This window comes from Eretmochelys imbricata, chromosome 1 (assembly GCF_965152235.1).
Source record: "Eretmochelys imbricata isolate rEreImb1 chromosome 1, rEreImb1.hap1, whole genome shotgun sequence".
Classification (NCBI taxonomy): domain Eukaryota; kingdom Metazoa; phylum Chordata; order Testudines; family Cheloniidae; genus Eretmochelys; species Eretmochelys imbricata.
The window spans coordinates 97,984,746-98,001,448 of record NC_135572.1 but is presented as its reverse complement, the minus strand read 5'-3'; the positions used below and the strand labels follow the sequence as shown (position 1 = coordinate 98,001,448).

Genomic DNA, 16,703 nt, shown 5'->3' with positions numbered 1-16,703 from the left:
TTGAAAAATACTATTTCTTTTGTTTTTCATTTTTACATGCAAATATTTGTAATCAAAAATATACACTTTGATTTCAGTTACAACACAGAATACAATATATATGAAAATGTAGAAGAACATCCAAAATATTTAATATGTTTCAATTGGTACTCTATTATTTAATAGTGCGATTAAAACTGTAATGAATTGAGATTAATTATTTTAATCACAATTAATATTTTTTTAGTTAATTGCGGCAGTTAACTGTGATTAATCAACAACCCTAATTTATGTAATATTAACAATTAGTTACTTTTCACTGGTTTATTTTGTAGCTACTGTCACAGATTGAGAAGCTTAAATCATCAATGACAGAGGACCTAAATGCAAGTAACATCTTCTATAAGAAAAGGATAGAGGAGCTAGGGCAGAGGCTTCAGGAACAGAACGAGCTGATTATTTCTCAAAAACAGCAGGTCTGTTTTATGATGTATTCTTGGGTATCTAAAACCTTGGGGGCATGTGAGAGGAGATTTTTTTTTTTAAATACTGTAATCTGTGGATGAATTTCCAATTTTCATAAATCAGTATTCTCCTAAAACTCAAATTGGTGGTTTTACCTCTGTAAGTGGCATTGGTGAGATCATTACTGGAATACTGTATCCAGTTTTGATGGCCGTACTTCTAAAAGGGTCCGCCTGGGCCATCAAATTCAATCTTCTATTGTTGCAGTCAACCCAGTCAGAAATCCCATTCATAGATTTATCAAATTGGAAAGGGCTCAGGAAAGATCAGCAGTAGTGATTTGAGGTCTGGAAAACATACTTCACAGTGAGAAACTTAACAAGCTCAGTCTATTTAGCTTATCCAAGACAAGATTAAGAGTTGACTTGGTTATGGTCTACAAGTATCTATCTGGGAAGAGATTTCTGAGTGTAGACACTGTTCTAATTTATGAGAAAAGGGCATAACAAGATCTAATGGCTAGAATTGAAGCTAGACAAATTCAGACTAGAAATACGGCACAATTTTTTGACCATGAGGATAATTAATCATTGAAACAGCTAACCTAGGAATGTGATGGATTCTCCATCACATCAAGTCCTTAAATCAAGACTGGATAGATTTCTAAAAGAGATACTATAGTTCAAACAGTTTATGGGCTTGATGCAGAAATTACTGGGTGAGGTTGTATGGCCTGTGTTATGCAGTAGATCTGTCTAGATCAGGGGTGAGCATACTTTTTGGCCTGAGGGCCGCATCGGGTTTCAGAAATTGTATGGAGGGCTGATTAGGGGAGGTTGTGCCTCCCCAAACAGCCAGGCGTGGCCTAGCCCTCGCTCCCTAACGGCCCCCGACGACTGCCCCCACCGCCCCATCCAACCCCTCCTCTCATTCCTGACTGCCCCCATCCAACTACCCCTTCTCCCTGTCCTCTGACTGCCCCCCTGGGACCCCTGCCCCCATTCAACCCTCCCATTCCCCGCCCTCTGACTGTCCCAACCCCATCCACCCCCTGACCACCACCCCCACCGAACTTCCCTGCCCTCCATCCAAACCCCGTTCCCTGCCCCCTTACCGCGCTGCCTGGAGCACTGATGGCTGGAGCCAGCCACGCCACTGTGCAGCACAGAGCACTGGGTCAGGCTGGGCTCTGCAGCTGTGCTGCCCCAGGAGCTCACAGCCCCACTGCCCAGAGCATTGAGCTGGCAGCGCAGTGAGCTGAGGCTGCAGGGAAAGGGGACCACTGGGGGAGGGGCTGGGGCTAGCCTCCTGGGCCAGGAGTTCAGGCCAGGTAGGAGGGTCCCACGGGCCACTAGTTTGCCCACCTCTGGTTTAGATCATCATAATGGTCCCTTCCGGCTTTAAAAATCTATTAATGTATGTATGTGTTAAATTGTGTGTGCTTATCAACAAGAGTCTGATTTTGCAGACTTCAGAAAGTGTTTAATTTTAAGCACATGCATAAGTCTTTGCACAATGGGGGGCCCAGATTTGTGTGGCTGGTTAGCAAGTAGCAACTCTTAAGTCATTTTCCATAACAAAAAATTACAGCTGAGAGTCAGAAACCTACTGAGCAATAAATAAAATACAATTAAATAGTATATTCAGAGAAGCAGATGTAGAAGAGTACTTAGTCTCATACAAACTCCATACAAGAAAAGTGACATCTCCAAAGGAAAGCAGCATTACCTGGGTTATAAAATGTCTCATAAAGGATCTCAAGGCTCCTTTTCTGAAAGGCAACTATGAAGGTCAAAGTTCCTCAAAGTGGAAGGGCTTGAACAGCAGATGAGATTGCTGAGAGAAACTGAAAGCTAGACTGGATAGATCATGAAAGAAGGTACCATTCAGGTGACACACTATGAGTTGAGACCTTTGATGGGTTGGATGTGCCAAGGATGGAAGAATGTGTCAATAGGGAAATGAATACGGTAGCATATTTTACAGGAAGATATCAAGCAAATTAAAAAGTAGCATTAAGAATTTGGAAATCATCACTGGAAATAGGGTGAGGGACTAAAGAGAACTGAACATGATCTCAATATTTTCCTTGATCCTTTTAAAATATTGGTAAGTTAAAAAGTTCAAGTCTGACCTTTCTACCAGGAAATTTACTAAGGACAAAATAAGAACACTTTTATAAATACAGATTGATCAAAGTCAGAATGGGTTTATAAAGGAATGTGATGATGAATTTAAATGAATATAACTAACCTTCATGACGACATTAAATGAGATTTGACTAGAAAGAAATAGACATAAGACATACTTCAGAAACATTCATTTATAGCCCTGGTTTGATTAGTAAAAAAAATTATGCAGGACACTGTGTTCTACTGTTGTTTAGCAAATAGCTATAAATGATAAAAATTTGTTTCTAAATGCAAAAAATAAATTAACAATCTAAGAAGTTCCTTGCAAGGAACTGTGATACAAGAACTTCAGGGTTTCATAATGAAGGCCTCAAAAGTCTATAAATGCTAAAGTTATGATTCTTCAAGCAATCTCTGCACATTTCCATGCATGGGGTGCACTAACCACCATCAGCACATCTCAAGAGTGGGAATTTGCAGAGACCATCCTGAAGAACTCTTGCTATATGTGATCAACCCTTATGTACCTGAGCAAATTTTGATGTGTCTCTAGTTGCTTATACATTAAATATGACACAGGCTTAAGTGCTTTGCTCAATTGGGCCCCAGGACACCTTTTAAATTATATGATTATTAAAGGTATGGTTCTGTCATGGAGGTCACAGATTCCTTGATTTTCCAGGACCTCCACAATTGCTTGCGCAGGGCTGGATCAACTGTCAGCCCCAGGGATGTCAGAGCAGGGACTTCTGGAGCAGCGGCCGGCAGTCAGCCATTGGGCCGCCTGATCAGAAGCCCCAGGGCTGAAGCAGCGGCTGGGGCTGGGTCAGCCCTCTGTAGCTGGAGCAGCGGCAGTCAGCCACTGCTGCAGGAGCAGCCATGATGCTGGAGCAGCTCCGAGGCTCAGCCCCCGGCAGTGCTCAACTGTTAGTCCCCCCCACACCAGGATTTTTTTAGTAAAAGTCAGGGACGGGTCTCAGGCTTCTGTGAAATGTTGTTTATTGCCTGCAACCTTCCCTTGACTTTTACTAAAAATACCCATGACAGAATCTTAACCTTAATGATTATCTAAATGTTTTTCTGCAGAACCCCATCTTTGTTCATTGCACAGGCTGAGTGGCAACTGAGGCTGAACTGTGTAGTGAATATGGTTGGAGACCAGAGGAAATCAATGGGACTTTTCACACACTTAAAATTAAGCATGTGCTTAAGTGCTTTGTTGAATTGGGGCTGGACTTCAGGCCCCACTGTAGAAGTTGGAAATACAGCATGTAGTAAATGATACAGGCACCCATAGGACCCCTGTCTATTTCACTGCATAGTTGAATGGCATATGAGGTATGTCTACAGAGCAGAGAGAAACCCCCAGCTGGCCCATGCCAGCTGAATTGGGCTCATGGGGTTAGGGTTATGGGGCTGTTTCATTGCTGTGTAGATTTCTGGGCTTGGGCTGGAGCCCGAGCTCTGAGACCCTCCTGCATTGCAGGGTCCTCCTTCACTGAGCACCATGCAGCTTGAGTGTTGAATGAAGTGGAGTCCAATGAAAACAAAATTTGTTCATCTGTGTAGCATTTTAAATAATCATTCCTGTCATCCTGTCTTTTGGCAATAGTGGAAATTTTGTTAGGCTTTATATACTTCAATAATTATTTTCATTTGAGGCTTTGTATTTGAGGACAATTATTTTATTCAGTCTTAGGGCATCCATTTCTAACTGTGTCCTCACCTTATTGTAAATTTTTCTGTTTCAGATAAAACAGTTGTCCACAAAACCACTAATAAGCGTCAAACCACATGATGGTAAGTGCAGGCTATAAGAAAAGGCTATAAATTAGGTTTATTCTACTTCTGAGTCTAACATTTTGGTTCAGTTATCCTAATACAAAATGCTAAAATACAGTTATCCGAGTGCAAATGGTACAGTACATTACGAATTGATACTTGAACTTCACAAATTTAATTTTAAAAATCAAATCAGCACTTGCAATGTAACTGTACTTCATATTGTGTCAGTGCTGCTGGTTCCTTGCCTCTTTTCTGCTGTGTGTCAAACCTGCACAGATTTGCAACCTTAAGGTTTTACAAGGCACAAAGCTGAACACTTGAAGGGAGGCGACATGAAAGCATGGTATTTAATAATTTTTAAAATGTAAATTATTTTACAACTTTTGGTTTGGGTTTTAAAAATACTTTAGCTTGAATAGTTTTATTGTTGGGTGCCTATTGGCATCTTGGGTAGGTGGAGATTTACTTCACATGCATACAAAGGACAGATATTGAGAGGGCAGATGAAATTCAATAATTTACAACTATTTTGTAATTATTTTAACAACTATAATAATGCTTTGGACTGATAGCACCTTGTATCTGAGAATCTCAAATAACTTTACAGTTAGTTAAACCTTACAAGCCCTAAAATATGGCAGATATTGCAGGGTGGAGTCCCAGAGCATACCTCTGTAGAGTTGGCGCTGCAGTCGCCTCATCTCAGTTCCCCTCTTGGTTCTCCTGTGGCTAAGAGTTTTAACATTGTAGGGCTAACTTGTCTTAAGTTGAGTCTGCTCATGTCCGCTAAGACAGCCCTGAACAAGTAACTGCTAAATAAACCTGAACAAGTAATTGCTGAAGCAACTAACTGTTGTGAATATGTTTATAGAACATAAGGGAGGCAGAAACTAACTAAACTAATGATGGTTGGTATGTTTATAGTGAACAAAGTAGGCAGGAGCAGTCTGAACTGATAAGCTTGCCTTAAGCTATCTGCATAGTGATTGGACCTCACATGTAAGAAGCGTAGATGTTAGTAGCTAGAATGTATATACACAGTATGAAGTGTGACATGAATTGAAATTATATCACCCTGTACCCAAACCCCCTGCGTCTAGGCCTGACCAGTGTGGGCAAAGAGCTGTTACATGCCTAATAAAGTAACCTGAGCGATGAGCTGGAGCTGAACTGAGATTTTTGAATCCCAGAGAGCTGGACGAAGTGTTGTGGATAAGCTGAGTAGTAAGGTCTCCAAGAAACATAACATTCCTCCCTCTTAGGGCCTGATTTATTAAGTCCTCACAAAATAAACACATGATTCCTTTGGCCCATTCAGGCTTCTACCCTTGCTTAGTCAGGGTTTCCAATTTACCCCTGTTTCAGGGCTTCTGACTCTGGCTCTTTCTTGGATCCCCAGTTCCATCTCTACTTGAGACTCTCTGCGAGTCCCACTCTGACTCCTGAGCCTCTCTGGTGAAACCTCTTTCCCCCCCATCTTCCCTCCCAGGTCTTTTCCTAGCCCTGGTCCCTGGACTCAAGTTCTTCCTTCCCTTGGGGCAGAGTCTTCACAGTCCAGCCTTTTTGAATCCTGATAGGATTTCATAGCCCATCGTCATTGTGGTTCACCACAGGAGATTCTCCCTGCAATCTTCTCCTGACTCCAGGCTTGCTTTTGACTGAGCTAAGACCTTTAATAACGTTCAGCGGCATGACTTCTGGACACTATTTCCATCTTGGTCTGGGGAGCTTTCCCGGAACTACCTGTTCCTAAAGAAGCCATGCATTGGAATCAGCTAGTCCTGGGCCGTCACTGCTGTCACAAGGGACAAACTATGCTATTACAGGAAGCATTTCACACATTAGAAAACAGAGACAAAAACAGGTTAAGTGACTTGGCTAGGTTTACACCTACAACTCAGTGGCAGAGCAGGATTTCAGGTTTACCTCTTCTATCTCCAGCAACTTGATAATACTGTCACTTCAATTTCTTAGTAAAGCAACCTTTTACTATTTTGGAAACTCTGTTGGTATAAAATGTTGTCTTTCCCTTGAAATATGTTCCATAATTAATTTATAAATGTGCTACAGTAGAACCTCAGAGTTACAAACACCTTGGGCATGTAGGTTGTTCATAATACTGAAATGTTCGTAACTCTGAACAAAACATTATGGTGATTCTTTCAAAAGTTTACAACTGAACATTGACTTAATACAGCTTTGAAACTTTACTATGCAGAAGAAAAATGCTGCTTTCCCTCTATTTTTTTAGTAGTTTATGTTTAACACAATACTGTGCTGTATTTGCTTCCCCTCTCCCCCGCCCCTTTGGTCTCTGCTGCTGCCTGAATGCATACTTCTGGTTCCAAATGAGGTATGTGGTTGACTGGTCAGTTCATAACTCTGGTGTTTGTAACTCTGAGGTTCTACTGTGTAAGTAAATATCTGCTATATTTGAATGTATACATCTGTTATTGTGTACTGTAAGACATTTGTTGTTACCTTCTTTCTTTTGTGCTGTTTTAGTGAATGCTCCCGCACAGCAAGTTGTAGAACGTAAATCAAGTCTACCAGACGCACATGGTAAGTTCTATAATAGACTCAGTTTCAGTATATGTAAATCTAATACTCAGTCTTCACAATTTATCATCTGTGGGATCATTTCTATGACAATACTTAAATTCAATGCAGAATACAATTTAATTAACTGTGCTTTAATTCTCACATTAAACATTGTTCTAAAATACATGTAAAGGGACACTATTGAGGTGGGTAGGTATAAAATCTGACTGCTTTGAGAGTGATTCCCACAAGATAGATGATTTTTACCTTCCTGATGTATTCTATGTAATTTGTTTTTCCAACTGATCATTGGAACTAATAGTGGAGGGGAAGCAAAATTGTGACTTTTTTTCACTAACAGTGAACAAACTGGTGTTTGCCTAAAGAGTGCGTGTGAAGTGGTTTGTTTGCTGTGAGTCTTGGAAAAAAATGTTTTTTTCATGTGGTTTCAATCATTAGTTGGATGGAAAATATGACAGAAATAATCACAAAGCTACAACTCTCCTGTTGGGATTATTGTCTTTGCGTACTGTAGGTCAATATTTTGGTTTACTAGTCCACAATATTCTGATGTCTAATACCGGAAAAAATCTACATTGACATTGTATTCAATCATCCTACTTTGAGTGCAGTGATATGTCTAAGAATGTATCATCATACTGTATCATGTCTTATTGCTTTAATTTTTTTCTTTTTAAACAAAAGCAATATTTTGTTGTTGAGAATATCAAAATAGCTTCCAGTGGGTCTCAACTTTCAAAACAATGACTAATACTGTTACCATGGTAGCTGGAAATCTTCAGTGATCAATAAGATTCTTTTCTGAATAACATTTCAAATAGTAAAGTGATAGAGTTGTGGGTGTTGTGTTAGGTTTTTATGTATTATGAATATTACTATGCATGCTGTGTGAATTAATTTTGAAAAAAAAATCTAAAGTTGTTAAATTAAATTTTATTTCTAAACAAACCATTGTAAGAAACACCACAGAGAGAGGAAATTTTAATACTTCTCAGAGAAGCTTCTATAATTTTTCTAGTTTGACAATAAAAGTTTAAGTTCAGAGGTATCCAAAAATAGAGAGTGGAAAAAAGGTTCCACATGTTATGAAAGTCTTAGAAAACTTAATCAGGAGTGAGCAACTGAAACTAAAATATTGATTTGAAAAGATATGCTGTGATTGGAAATAATACATTAATTAAGTTTCAAGGGTTTTTTATGTATTACAAAGTAGTAGTATTCAAATAATATTAAAGTAACATTTATTACTAACCTATAGTCGGCAATAGTTTAGTGAAATACGTTTTTTTAAATGGAGTGGAAAAGTAATAATAAAAACATATTTATAAGTTTTCTATCTTTTTACACTCAAGCAACTTCTTATACACCAAGATGGGAAGGGGAAGGAAAGTCTTAAGTAATTTAGATATGGAATCAGAGTTCAAGGATCTGGTGTTGTCAAGAGGGTGTGCTTCTTCAGGTATAACTCCATAGTGTTCATAATTGTAAAATAGCATAAAGCATTATTTTAACCAGTCAATTTTTTTCCTTTTTCATCTGCAGTAGGAGAATTTTTTTTTTAATGTTAATCACTTTTAGTTCTCTGACTTGCTCATTTACATCACAGTTTCAATGATCATGTTCTCCTCATTTCTCTGCTCTTGTGGATTCTTTTGCATTTTATAACACTTCTCAACATAGAAAAAGATTGCTCTTTGTCAGTATACAGAAGTTTCAATGTTGTTTACTAATGAAACCCCAATGAGCGTGCTGACTTTGCATGATTTTGTTGATGATCGTTTTATTTATCTCTGCAGGTCTCTCTCTGTCTCCCCCTCTACTTTCCTCCCTTCTGCATTTTGTTTTTTTATCATTAAGATTCCAAATTTCTGCTTATAAAGGTTAGTGGAAACTAGAGCCTTCCCCTAACTTTTCAAAGATTTTCATGGGAACTAGCTGTATAACCAAAGGATGTAACGTAGCTACCTCTAATGCCATTCTGAAAATATCTGCGTTTCCTAGCAATTTGAATAAATACTACTGCTTTTTTTTTTATTAGGCCATTTTGAAATCAGAAGATCTATCATATTCCGATCAAAGCAGTTGCCCATATCTGTAATACCCAGACTATTACCTTTTTTTGATAGAATTACTTCTGGAAAGTATAATCTTGGATACAATTTTCAAAAGTGCCTAAACCTCATTTAGAAGTCTGAACCTCATTTTCAAAAGTGACTTAGGCAGTTAGGGCTAAATCCACAGAGGAACTTCACTCAGTGTTGCAACACCTAAGCCCTAGATGCACTGTCACCTACTGGAATCCTTAACCCCAAGTACGGCACTCAGACTCCCCATACAATGCATGGAGACAGTTAGGTGCCTACGGAAGGGATTATCAGAAGCCAGCAAGCTGCGTGGGGAGCCATCTAAATTAGACATGAGTGAAATGCAGAGGAAAGGGGTGAGGCTTAGGTCCAGATCCTCAAAGGTGTTTTGGGCACCTTACTGCCATTGATCTAGGCCTTAAGTGTCTGACAGGCTGGAGGGAGGTGCTACCCTCCACATGAGCCATGAACCACTTCTTGGAGTTAGGCAAAAGCCAGGTCAGCCCATCCCCTAGCATGCAAAACCCAGACCGTTCTTGTGGAAAAACAAGACAGAGGGAGAGATCCTATCATAGCTAGGGGTCTACGAAATTCGCAGCCGTGAAAACTGCATCACAGACTGTGAAATCTGGTCTCCCCTGTGAAATCTGCTTATACTATAGGGTAAAAGTGTACAAAAGTGCACAGTGTTTCTCAAACTGGGGACCCCAACCCACAAGGGGGTTACAAGCCTATTGTAGGGGGGTCATGGTATTGACACCCTTACTTCTGCACTGCCTTCAGAGCTGGGTGGTCAGAGAGTGGCAGCTTCTGGCCGGGCACCCAGCTCTGAAGGCAGCGCTGCCACCAGCAGCAGCACAGCAGTAAGGGTGGCAATACCATACCGTGCCACCCTGACTTCTCCGCTGCTGCGGACAGCAGCTCTGCCTTCAGAGCTGGGCACCCAGTTAGCAGCTGCTGCTTTTCGGTCGCCAAACTCTGAAGGCACCGCAGAAGTGAGGGTGTCAATACGGCAGTCCCTGTACAATAGGCTTGCCACCCACTTTTGGGTCGGGACCCTCACGCATTTTTCACAGGTTGGTCGTGGCATAAATAGCAAATTTCATGCACGTGTAACACATCTGCAGAATTTGCTGTTTATGCCATAACCAGCCCACCAAAAATGTGTGATTTCTCTGCAATTTAAGTAGACCCCTAATTATAGTCAATACCTCGGTGGTTAGGGCGTGCTCCTGGATTGTAATGAGCAGAGCAGGGACCTGAGCCCATATTCCAGGTGAGTGCCCTAACCACCAGGTTATTGGATATTCTTGGGTGGACCTTTCTCAGTCTCTCTTGCTGGAGCTGTTTCACTTTGTATAAGTAATTAAATATTCATTTTGAGCAGGGTCTTGAATTTGGTTCTCCTAAATCCTAGGTGAGTTCTCTAACCACTAGGCTGTAGAGTCTTTCTCTTTCTCTATCAATGCATTCATTAGTTGGTACACTAAAAACTTAAAATGAAGTAAATCTGATTTGGACTTAGTCATAATTGAAAAAATGTACATTTGACATATTTAGGTTTAAAATTAATAAAATTTTAAGCATATAATCAGACTGCTCATGTGCAATATGTGATTTCTTAGAAGTGAACTGATATACAATATATCTATTTAAAATATGCATGCATCACAGTCTGCATCTGACACCCCTTTGTGAAATTTGATTTGTATGTGTGAAATAATGGAGAAATAATTAAATGTGTTTATTTTACTGTGCATAAATGGTGAGGTGTTATGACTATTCTGAATTGTTAAGGAGCTAAACTAATTTACCTAATCGGTAGTTTATGATTCTCTAAATTGGGGAGATTGCTTATTGACATCAGATGTGATACTGGGATCCCTAAAAGAGTGACGTTTCAGAGTATTGGTAAACATGAGAACAAGGGTAAAGGAATGAGTTTTGAATATATTACATTCACCAACAGTGTCAGTTTACAGCAAAAGAGGTTTCAAGTTTTATACTTTCTTTTCATTTTGAATTTGGCTGGAACGTATGGCAAGGACTGTCTTTTAATTACATTGCCACTACATGTGCCACTATAGTTAAGGGTGTGTTACAACTCTGGTTAAAGGTTGACCTGTTTAAGCCCTCTAATTTCAACATGCTTAATCAGATTCCTTTGAAATTTGGTGTGTTTTAGGAAGGTGGAGGGGAAGATTAGACACCCAAATTTGGGTTCTTTGAACTAGGAGTTGTGGAGATATAAGACTCCCCCACCTCCTTCCAAAAAAATAGACATTTTTCAAAAAATTTTGTTTTTGTTTTTTTGCACAGAGCTGGAGATCACTCTATATCTATGATATGGGTCGAAATGGTCTCAATCTGTCAGTTTTTCCGAAAGTAGTGCCTGGCACCCACTAAGCCTTTGGGGCACCCAAATTGTGAATTGTATTTAAGAACGTGTTCACTTCTTCACTTGTATAGATGTGTAGTCTGGAAGGATTACCCTGCGCATGCCTCAACAAAGAAAAAAAAAAGTGAGATGGCTTCTGAGCAGCCACCTTATGCTTGTCTGGGTATCAAGTGCGTTGCTAATGCCGTTTCCCCTAGTGAACACCCCTTCATTGATGTTTCTTGTCCAAACCTTTGTACAGCTCTGCAGTAAAGATTTAATAATTAATGTTTCTTGCTACAAGTAGTTTCTGTTAAAATATGTTTTTATTGTATGAGGAGGTTTACTGAGAGCTCTGCAAAATAGTCAGCAGCTGGTCTACCCAAAATATTTGTTATATCAGGTGGGAAGGAACCAAAGGCAGAAGACTTTGTGTGGGGAGGTGGGGCAGGATAGGAGACAGGGGGTTGTGGCTGCAGAAGGGGCAGGAAATAAGGATGGACGGTAGGTAAACCTTGGACTGGTTGTTTGAGAAAATCTATATTTTACTAGCCCCTGGTGGGGCAGGCCACAAGTGGCTACATCCTGATCTCAGGACAGATTAATGTGGTGTTCGCAGATACATAGTGCACAGTTTTGGAACTGATAGTGCAGGTACCTTGACTGCTCAGGGAAATATGCTGCCAGGGTTTTCAGTGTGTGGTTTCTGGGTGATTCCTGGGTCACAAAGTTACAGAAATTTGCAGGAGAGCAAGGAATACATCATGACATGGGGATTACTGTCCACAGGCTGATTGGGTGGAGAGAGGTGGCCTGCACTGGCATCATGTTTTGTCCACTCTGCAATATCTTAACTGGTCATGATATACAAGAGATTGCAATAATTCACTTGGGCAAAAATGGGCTGGGCCTTATTCCTGGTGTATATTTTATACAGGATACCATCTGAACCTACAATTTCATTTAACCATCATTAAAGCTTTAGAATCTTCTTATATTCCACCTCACTGCTGACAATATGCTTTTGTCATAAAAGCACCAAGGCCTGCTACTGATATAACTTACACAATTCATCATAGAAATGATGCATACTGCACCTTAAAGGTACTCAGGCACCTGTTCCCTTTCCTCTCCTTACACATGAGTGGGTGAAAAACAGATCTCCTCCTATCACAATCACAACTCGTCACACACCTCAGAGTAATCTACAGATCTCACAAACACACCTCTACCAAGCAGAACTCACTACTTTCTCCACCATTCAGTACAGCTACACCAGACACTGATCACACGCTGTTTACCTGAATTGCATTAAGATAATAAATGCTTTGATTGCTCTCATTTCCCAGCTTCCTACCGATAGTACCCTTTCTAGTGTAACCTCTGTGCCCTGCTAATTACATAACATCCTGAAGGTACACATACAGCTCTTTCTTTTGCTTGCTCATATGGAAGGATGTTAAACAGATCTTCTCATTTTATAATCACAGCTCTGTCACACACCTCAAAATAATCCACATATGTTCTCATAACACAAACACACCTTTACCAGCTACTGCCTCCAACATTTAGTGTAGGTCAGTGGTTATTAACCTGTGGCCCAGTCAGCACCCATGGCCCATGTGACATCCTCAGGACCATACAGGTAGTGTGTGTATACATACAGGTAGTGTGTGTATATGTGTGTGTGTGTGTGTGTGTATATATATATAATAGATTGAGAACAACTGGTGTAGGTACACCTGACACCCTTAGTGCACCTGGAGTGTATTCAGATAATTCCCATTGGCTATTGCCTGTTCTGGGGGAAACAGAGGGAAGGTAGTGTGGGCAACCTTTTTTTCCATTTTTTATCATTTAATAGTGTTAGATGGAGTCTTGTAGGTGAGAGTGAATGGACTGTAAAAGGATGTGAAGAGCTTGTTCATGTCCACAGCTGTAGGACTGGCATAGTAAAGGTATGTGTGCTAACGGGACATATTGGGGCATTGCTGAAAGAGGCAGAATTAGGGTTGCATGGGCCCATGCCCCTGCAATCTTAACTATGCTTTCCTTGGTACTTCTTCAAGTAGTGTTCCTATGGTTGCTCCACTCTAGATGTCTTCATGTCCCTGTGCCTCAGATTGGAAATTTTTGGTAGCAGTGTCCATTTGGCCCACACATGCCTTCTCCCTGTCTCGTGCTCTGTTTTGCTGCTATATAGCACTGTGAGGGCAAACCGCCCTCAGTTCCTTCTCCACTGCCCTGGCCTGAGGCGTAACCTTAGCAGAAGCCATTGACAGAGATTCTTCTTACTCATTTTCCATAGTAGTAATAAAACTTTTATTAGTTAATGTTAATAATACCTTCTTCTCTTTTCATTTTGTAACTATTCAACAGGCAAACTATTTTTTTTTAATCTCCTGAGTGTAAATTAGCTTCCCCGTAGTTCTTTCCATTTGGGAAGTGAACCCTAAAAAAAGGAAAGCCTGGCTCTCCTGGGCTTAAACACTGCCTTTCCTGTCGGGAAGCCATTCCTGTCACTGTTGGCCGTTCCCCCTGCATTCACCGCCTTGGAGAGGCACACGTGTCTCAGAAGTGCATGTTTTGTCTCAATTTAAAATCCAGAACCAGAAAGAGCCATGTGCTAAAATTAAGACTGCTTATGATGGAAAACTCACTCCCACTAGCCTCCAACCCTAGGCCTGGGACTTCCCATGGACAGCAGTCCCCATTGAGACCGATCCAATGATGTTGATGGGATCAGTCTGAATACTATCCAATGACTTCAAAGAGGAAATCCTTGGATTCATTTTAGGAAATCTTGTAAAAGCAGGCCACAAGTTCCCCAAGTAGGGAATCAGCCAAGAGAAAGAGGTCCCCGGCACAGTCCATAACCTTACTAGGCACCAACATAAGCACGGTATGAATATGTCTACATCCCTGGACTTACATTCAGTACTGAGACATTCTACTCCACCATCCATGACTGTGCCACCCCATCGGGCAACTACAGGGAAGATGATGGGGATGACCTATACTCGGTCTCTGTCCCAAGTTCTCCATTACAACACCAGGGAGCTAGCCGTGTAGAAACTTAGGTACCTTCAGTCTACCACCAGAGTAGAAGAGACCCACCCAGTTGATATGGATGCCCTTCGATGCCCTTTCCATCACCTCAGTGGCCATACTGGGACCCTGGGGTGGCATATAGACAATAATTTTCGAGGACCTCCAGCATCACCCATAAGGATAAAGGAAGGCGATCTCCTTCAACTTCAATAGCCAGATCTCCTGATCCTCAAGAGAAGTCCTTTGAGGAACAGGAGGAGATACTCCAGTGACCAACATTTCTTCATCATCTCCTGATTACACAGGCATGCCTCCCGCACCAGCTACAGCAGACAACTTCAAACAATTTCAAGACCTCTTTAAGAAGGTAGTGGATTCCCTGCAAATCCCTCTTGAAGAAGTCAGAGTCACAGCATAAATTGCTAGACATCCTGTAGATGTCATCATCAACAAAGATTGCACTCCCCATCGACGAAGGGCTGCTTGATCCAGTGAAAACTATATGCCAGACACCAACCACAATACCCCCGATGTGCAAAAAGGTGGACAAAAATATTATGTGCCCTCTAAAGACGGGGACTTACTATTTTCTCACCCTTCCCCAAATTTATTGGTTGTTGACACTGTTAATGAACATGGCAGACAACACCATGTTAAAATGACACCTGTACGATAAGGACTGGAAGTGACTGGATTTATTTGGAAATAAATCCTATTCTTCAGCAGCCCTACAATTTAGGATCGTTAACTATCAAGCCCTCAGGGCAAAATGTGACCCTACGAATTATTCTAAATTAAATGCCTTTATTGAACACCTCCTGTGGCATCAGAAAAAGCAATTCCAGGCAATCGTTGCTGAGGGTCAGCTCCTTGCAAGGACAGCATTGCAGGCATCTCTGGATACTGCACATATTGCTGCTGATTCCATCTCCCTGGCAGTTGTCACAAGGAGAGCATCTTGGCTTCATTTCTCTGGCTTTCCCTTTTGAGGGATCTAAATTGTTTGCACAAAGAACGGATGAATCCCTCCACACATTAAAAGATTCTAGGGCCACATTACATTCTCTGGGTATTTACACTCCTGCCCAAAGAAGACGACCTAGTAAGTACCAGACAGCACAGAGATCCCAGCCTACTTACTTTCCTCCTCTCCAAAGACATTATGATCCTCAAAGGAAGAAGCAGAGATTACAAAAATGGAGACTGACTGGCCCACAGTAATCGACATCACAAACTTCTACATCCAAACAACAATTTTGATGTGCTGGTCAAGGCCCTGAGTTACCTCAGTCTCATTTGCTACAACAACACAAACATCTCCACCAATTTGGCGACCGCCATACTCCTTTTTATCAAAACTGGGAGTGTATAACCTCAGACAAGTGGGTACTAGAGATCATTACACAGGGATATTCAATCTACTTTACCTCCCTCCTCATACCCCCCTGACTCCCCCTTCCCCCATCCCTCGTCAGGGACCTGTCTCATGAGCACCTTTTATGCGAGGAAACAAACTACCTCCTAAAACTAAGTGCTGTAGAACCAGTTTGCACCCAGCACAGAGAGAAGTGTTTCTATTCCAAATACTTCCTGATACAGAAAAAGAAAGGTGGTTGGAGATCCATTCTGGATCTAAGGGCACTCAACAAATTTGTAAAAATACGACGTTTCAAGATGGTTACCATGGCAGCAGTAAACCCATCTCTTTACCAGGGGGACAGGTTCTCGGCCCTTGATCCGCAAGACAATTACTTTCATATCACAATCCACCCATCCCTCAGGAGCTTCCTAAGGTTCACTCTGGGTCAAGATAATTTCCAATACAAAGTGTTCCCATTTGGTCTATCTTTGGTACCGAGGGTGTTCTTGAACGTTCTTTTTGTGCTAGTGAGGCACCTTCTCAAACAAGGCATTTTGTTATTTCATAGAATCATAGAATATCAGGGTTGGAAGGGACCTCAGAAGGACATCTAGTCCAACCCCCTGCTCAAAGCAGGACCAATTCCCAATTTTTGCCCCACATCCCTAAATGGCCCCCTCAAGGATTGAACTCACAACACTGGGTTTAGCAGGCCAATGCTCAAACCACTGAGCTATCCCTCCCCCCCAATTTCAGTATCTAGACGATTGTTTGCTCAAAGCACATACCTTCACCGATGCCTTTAGAGACACATGAAAGACTATAGATCAGGGGTCAGCAACCGTTCAGAAGTGGTGTGCTGAGTCTTCATTTATTCACTCTAATTTAAGGTTTCGCATGCCAGTGCT

The 16,703-nt window shown here is 41.2% G+C and overlaps 1 protein-coding gene across 1 annotated transcript in view; it reads left to right on the top strand.

The window, feature by feature from the left end:
• The window catches only part of DZIP1 (DAZ interacting zinc finger protein 1), a 71,796-nt gene that overhangs the window by 21,701 nt on the left and 33,392 nt on the right, over positions 1 to 16,703 (top strand). The window contains exons 7-9 of the mRNA XM_077807041.1: positions 315 to 455; positions 4,328 to 4,376; positions 6,867 to 6,923. Coding sequence (XP_077663167.1) covers positions 315 to 455; positions 4,328 to 4,376; positions 6,867 to 6,923 — 247 coding nt within the window. The remainder of the gene's footprint in view (positions 1 to 314; positions 456 to 4,327; positions 4,377 to 6,866; positions 6,924 to 16,703) is intronic.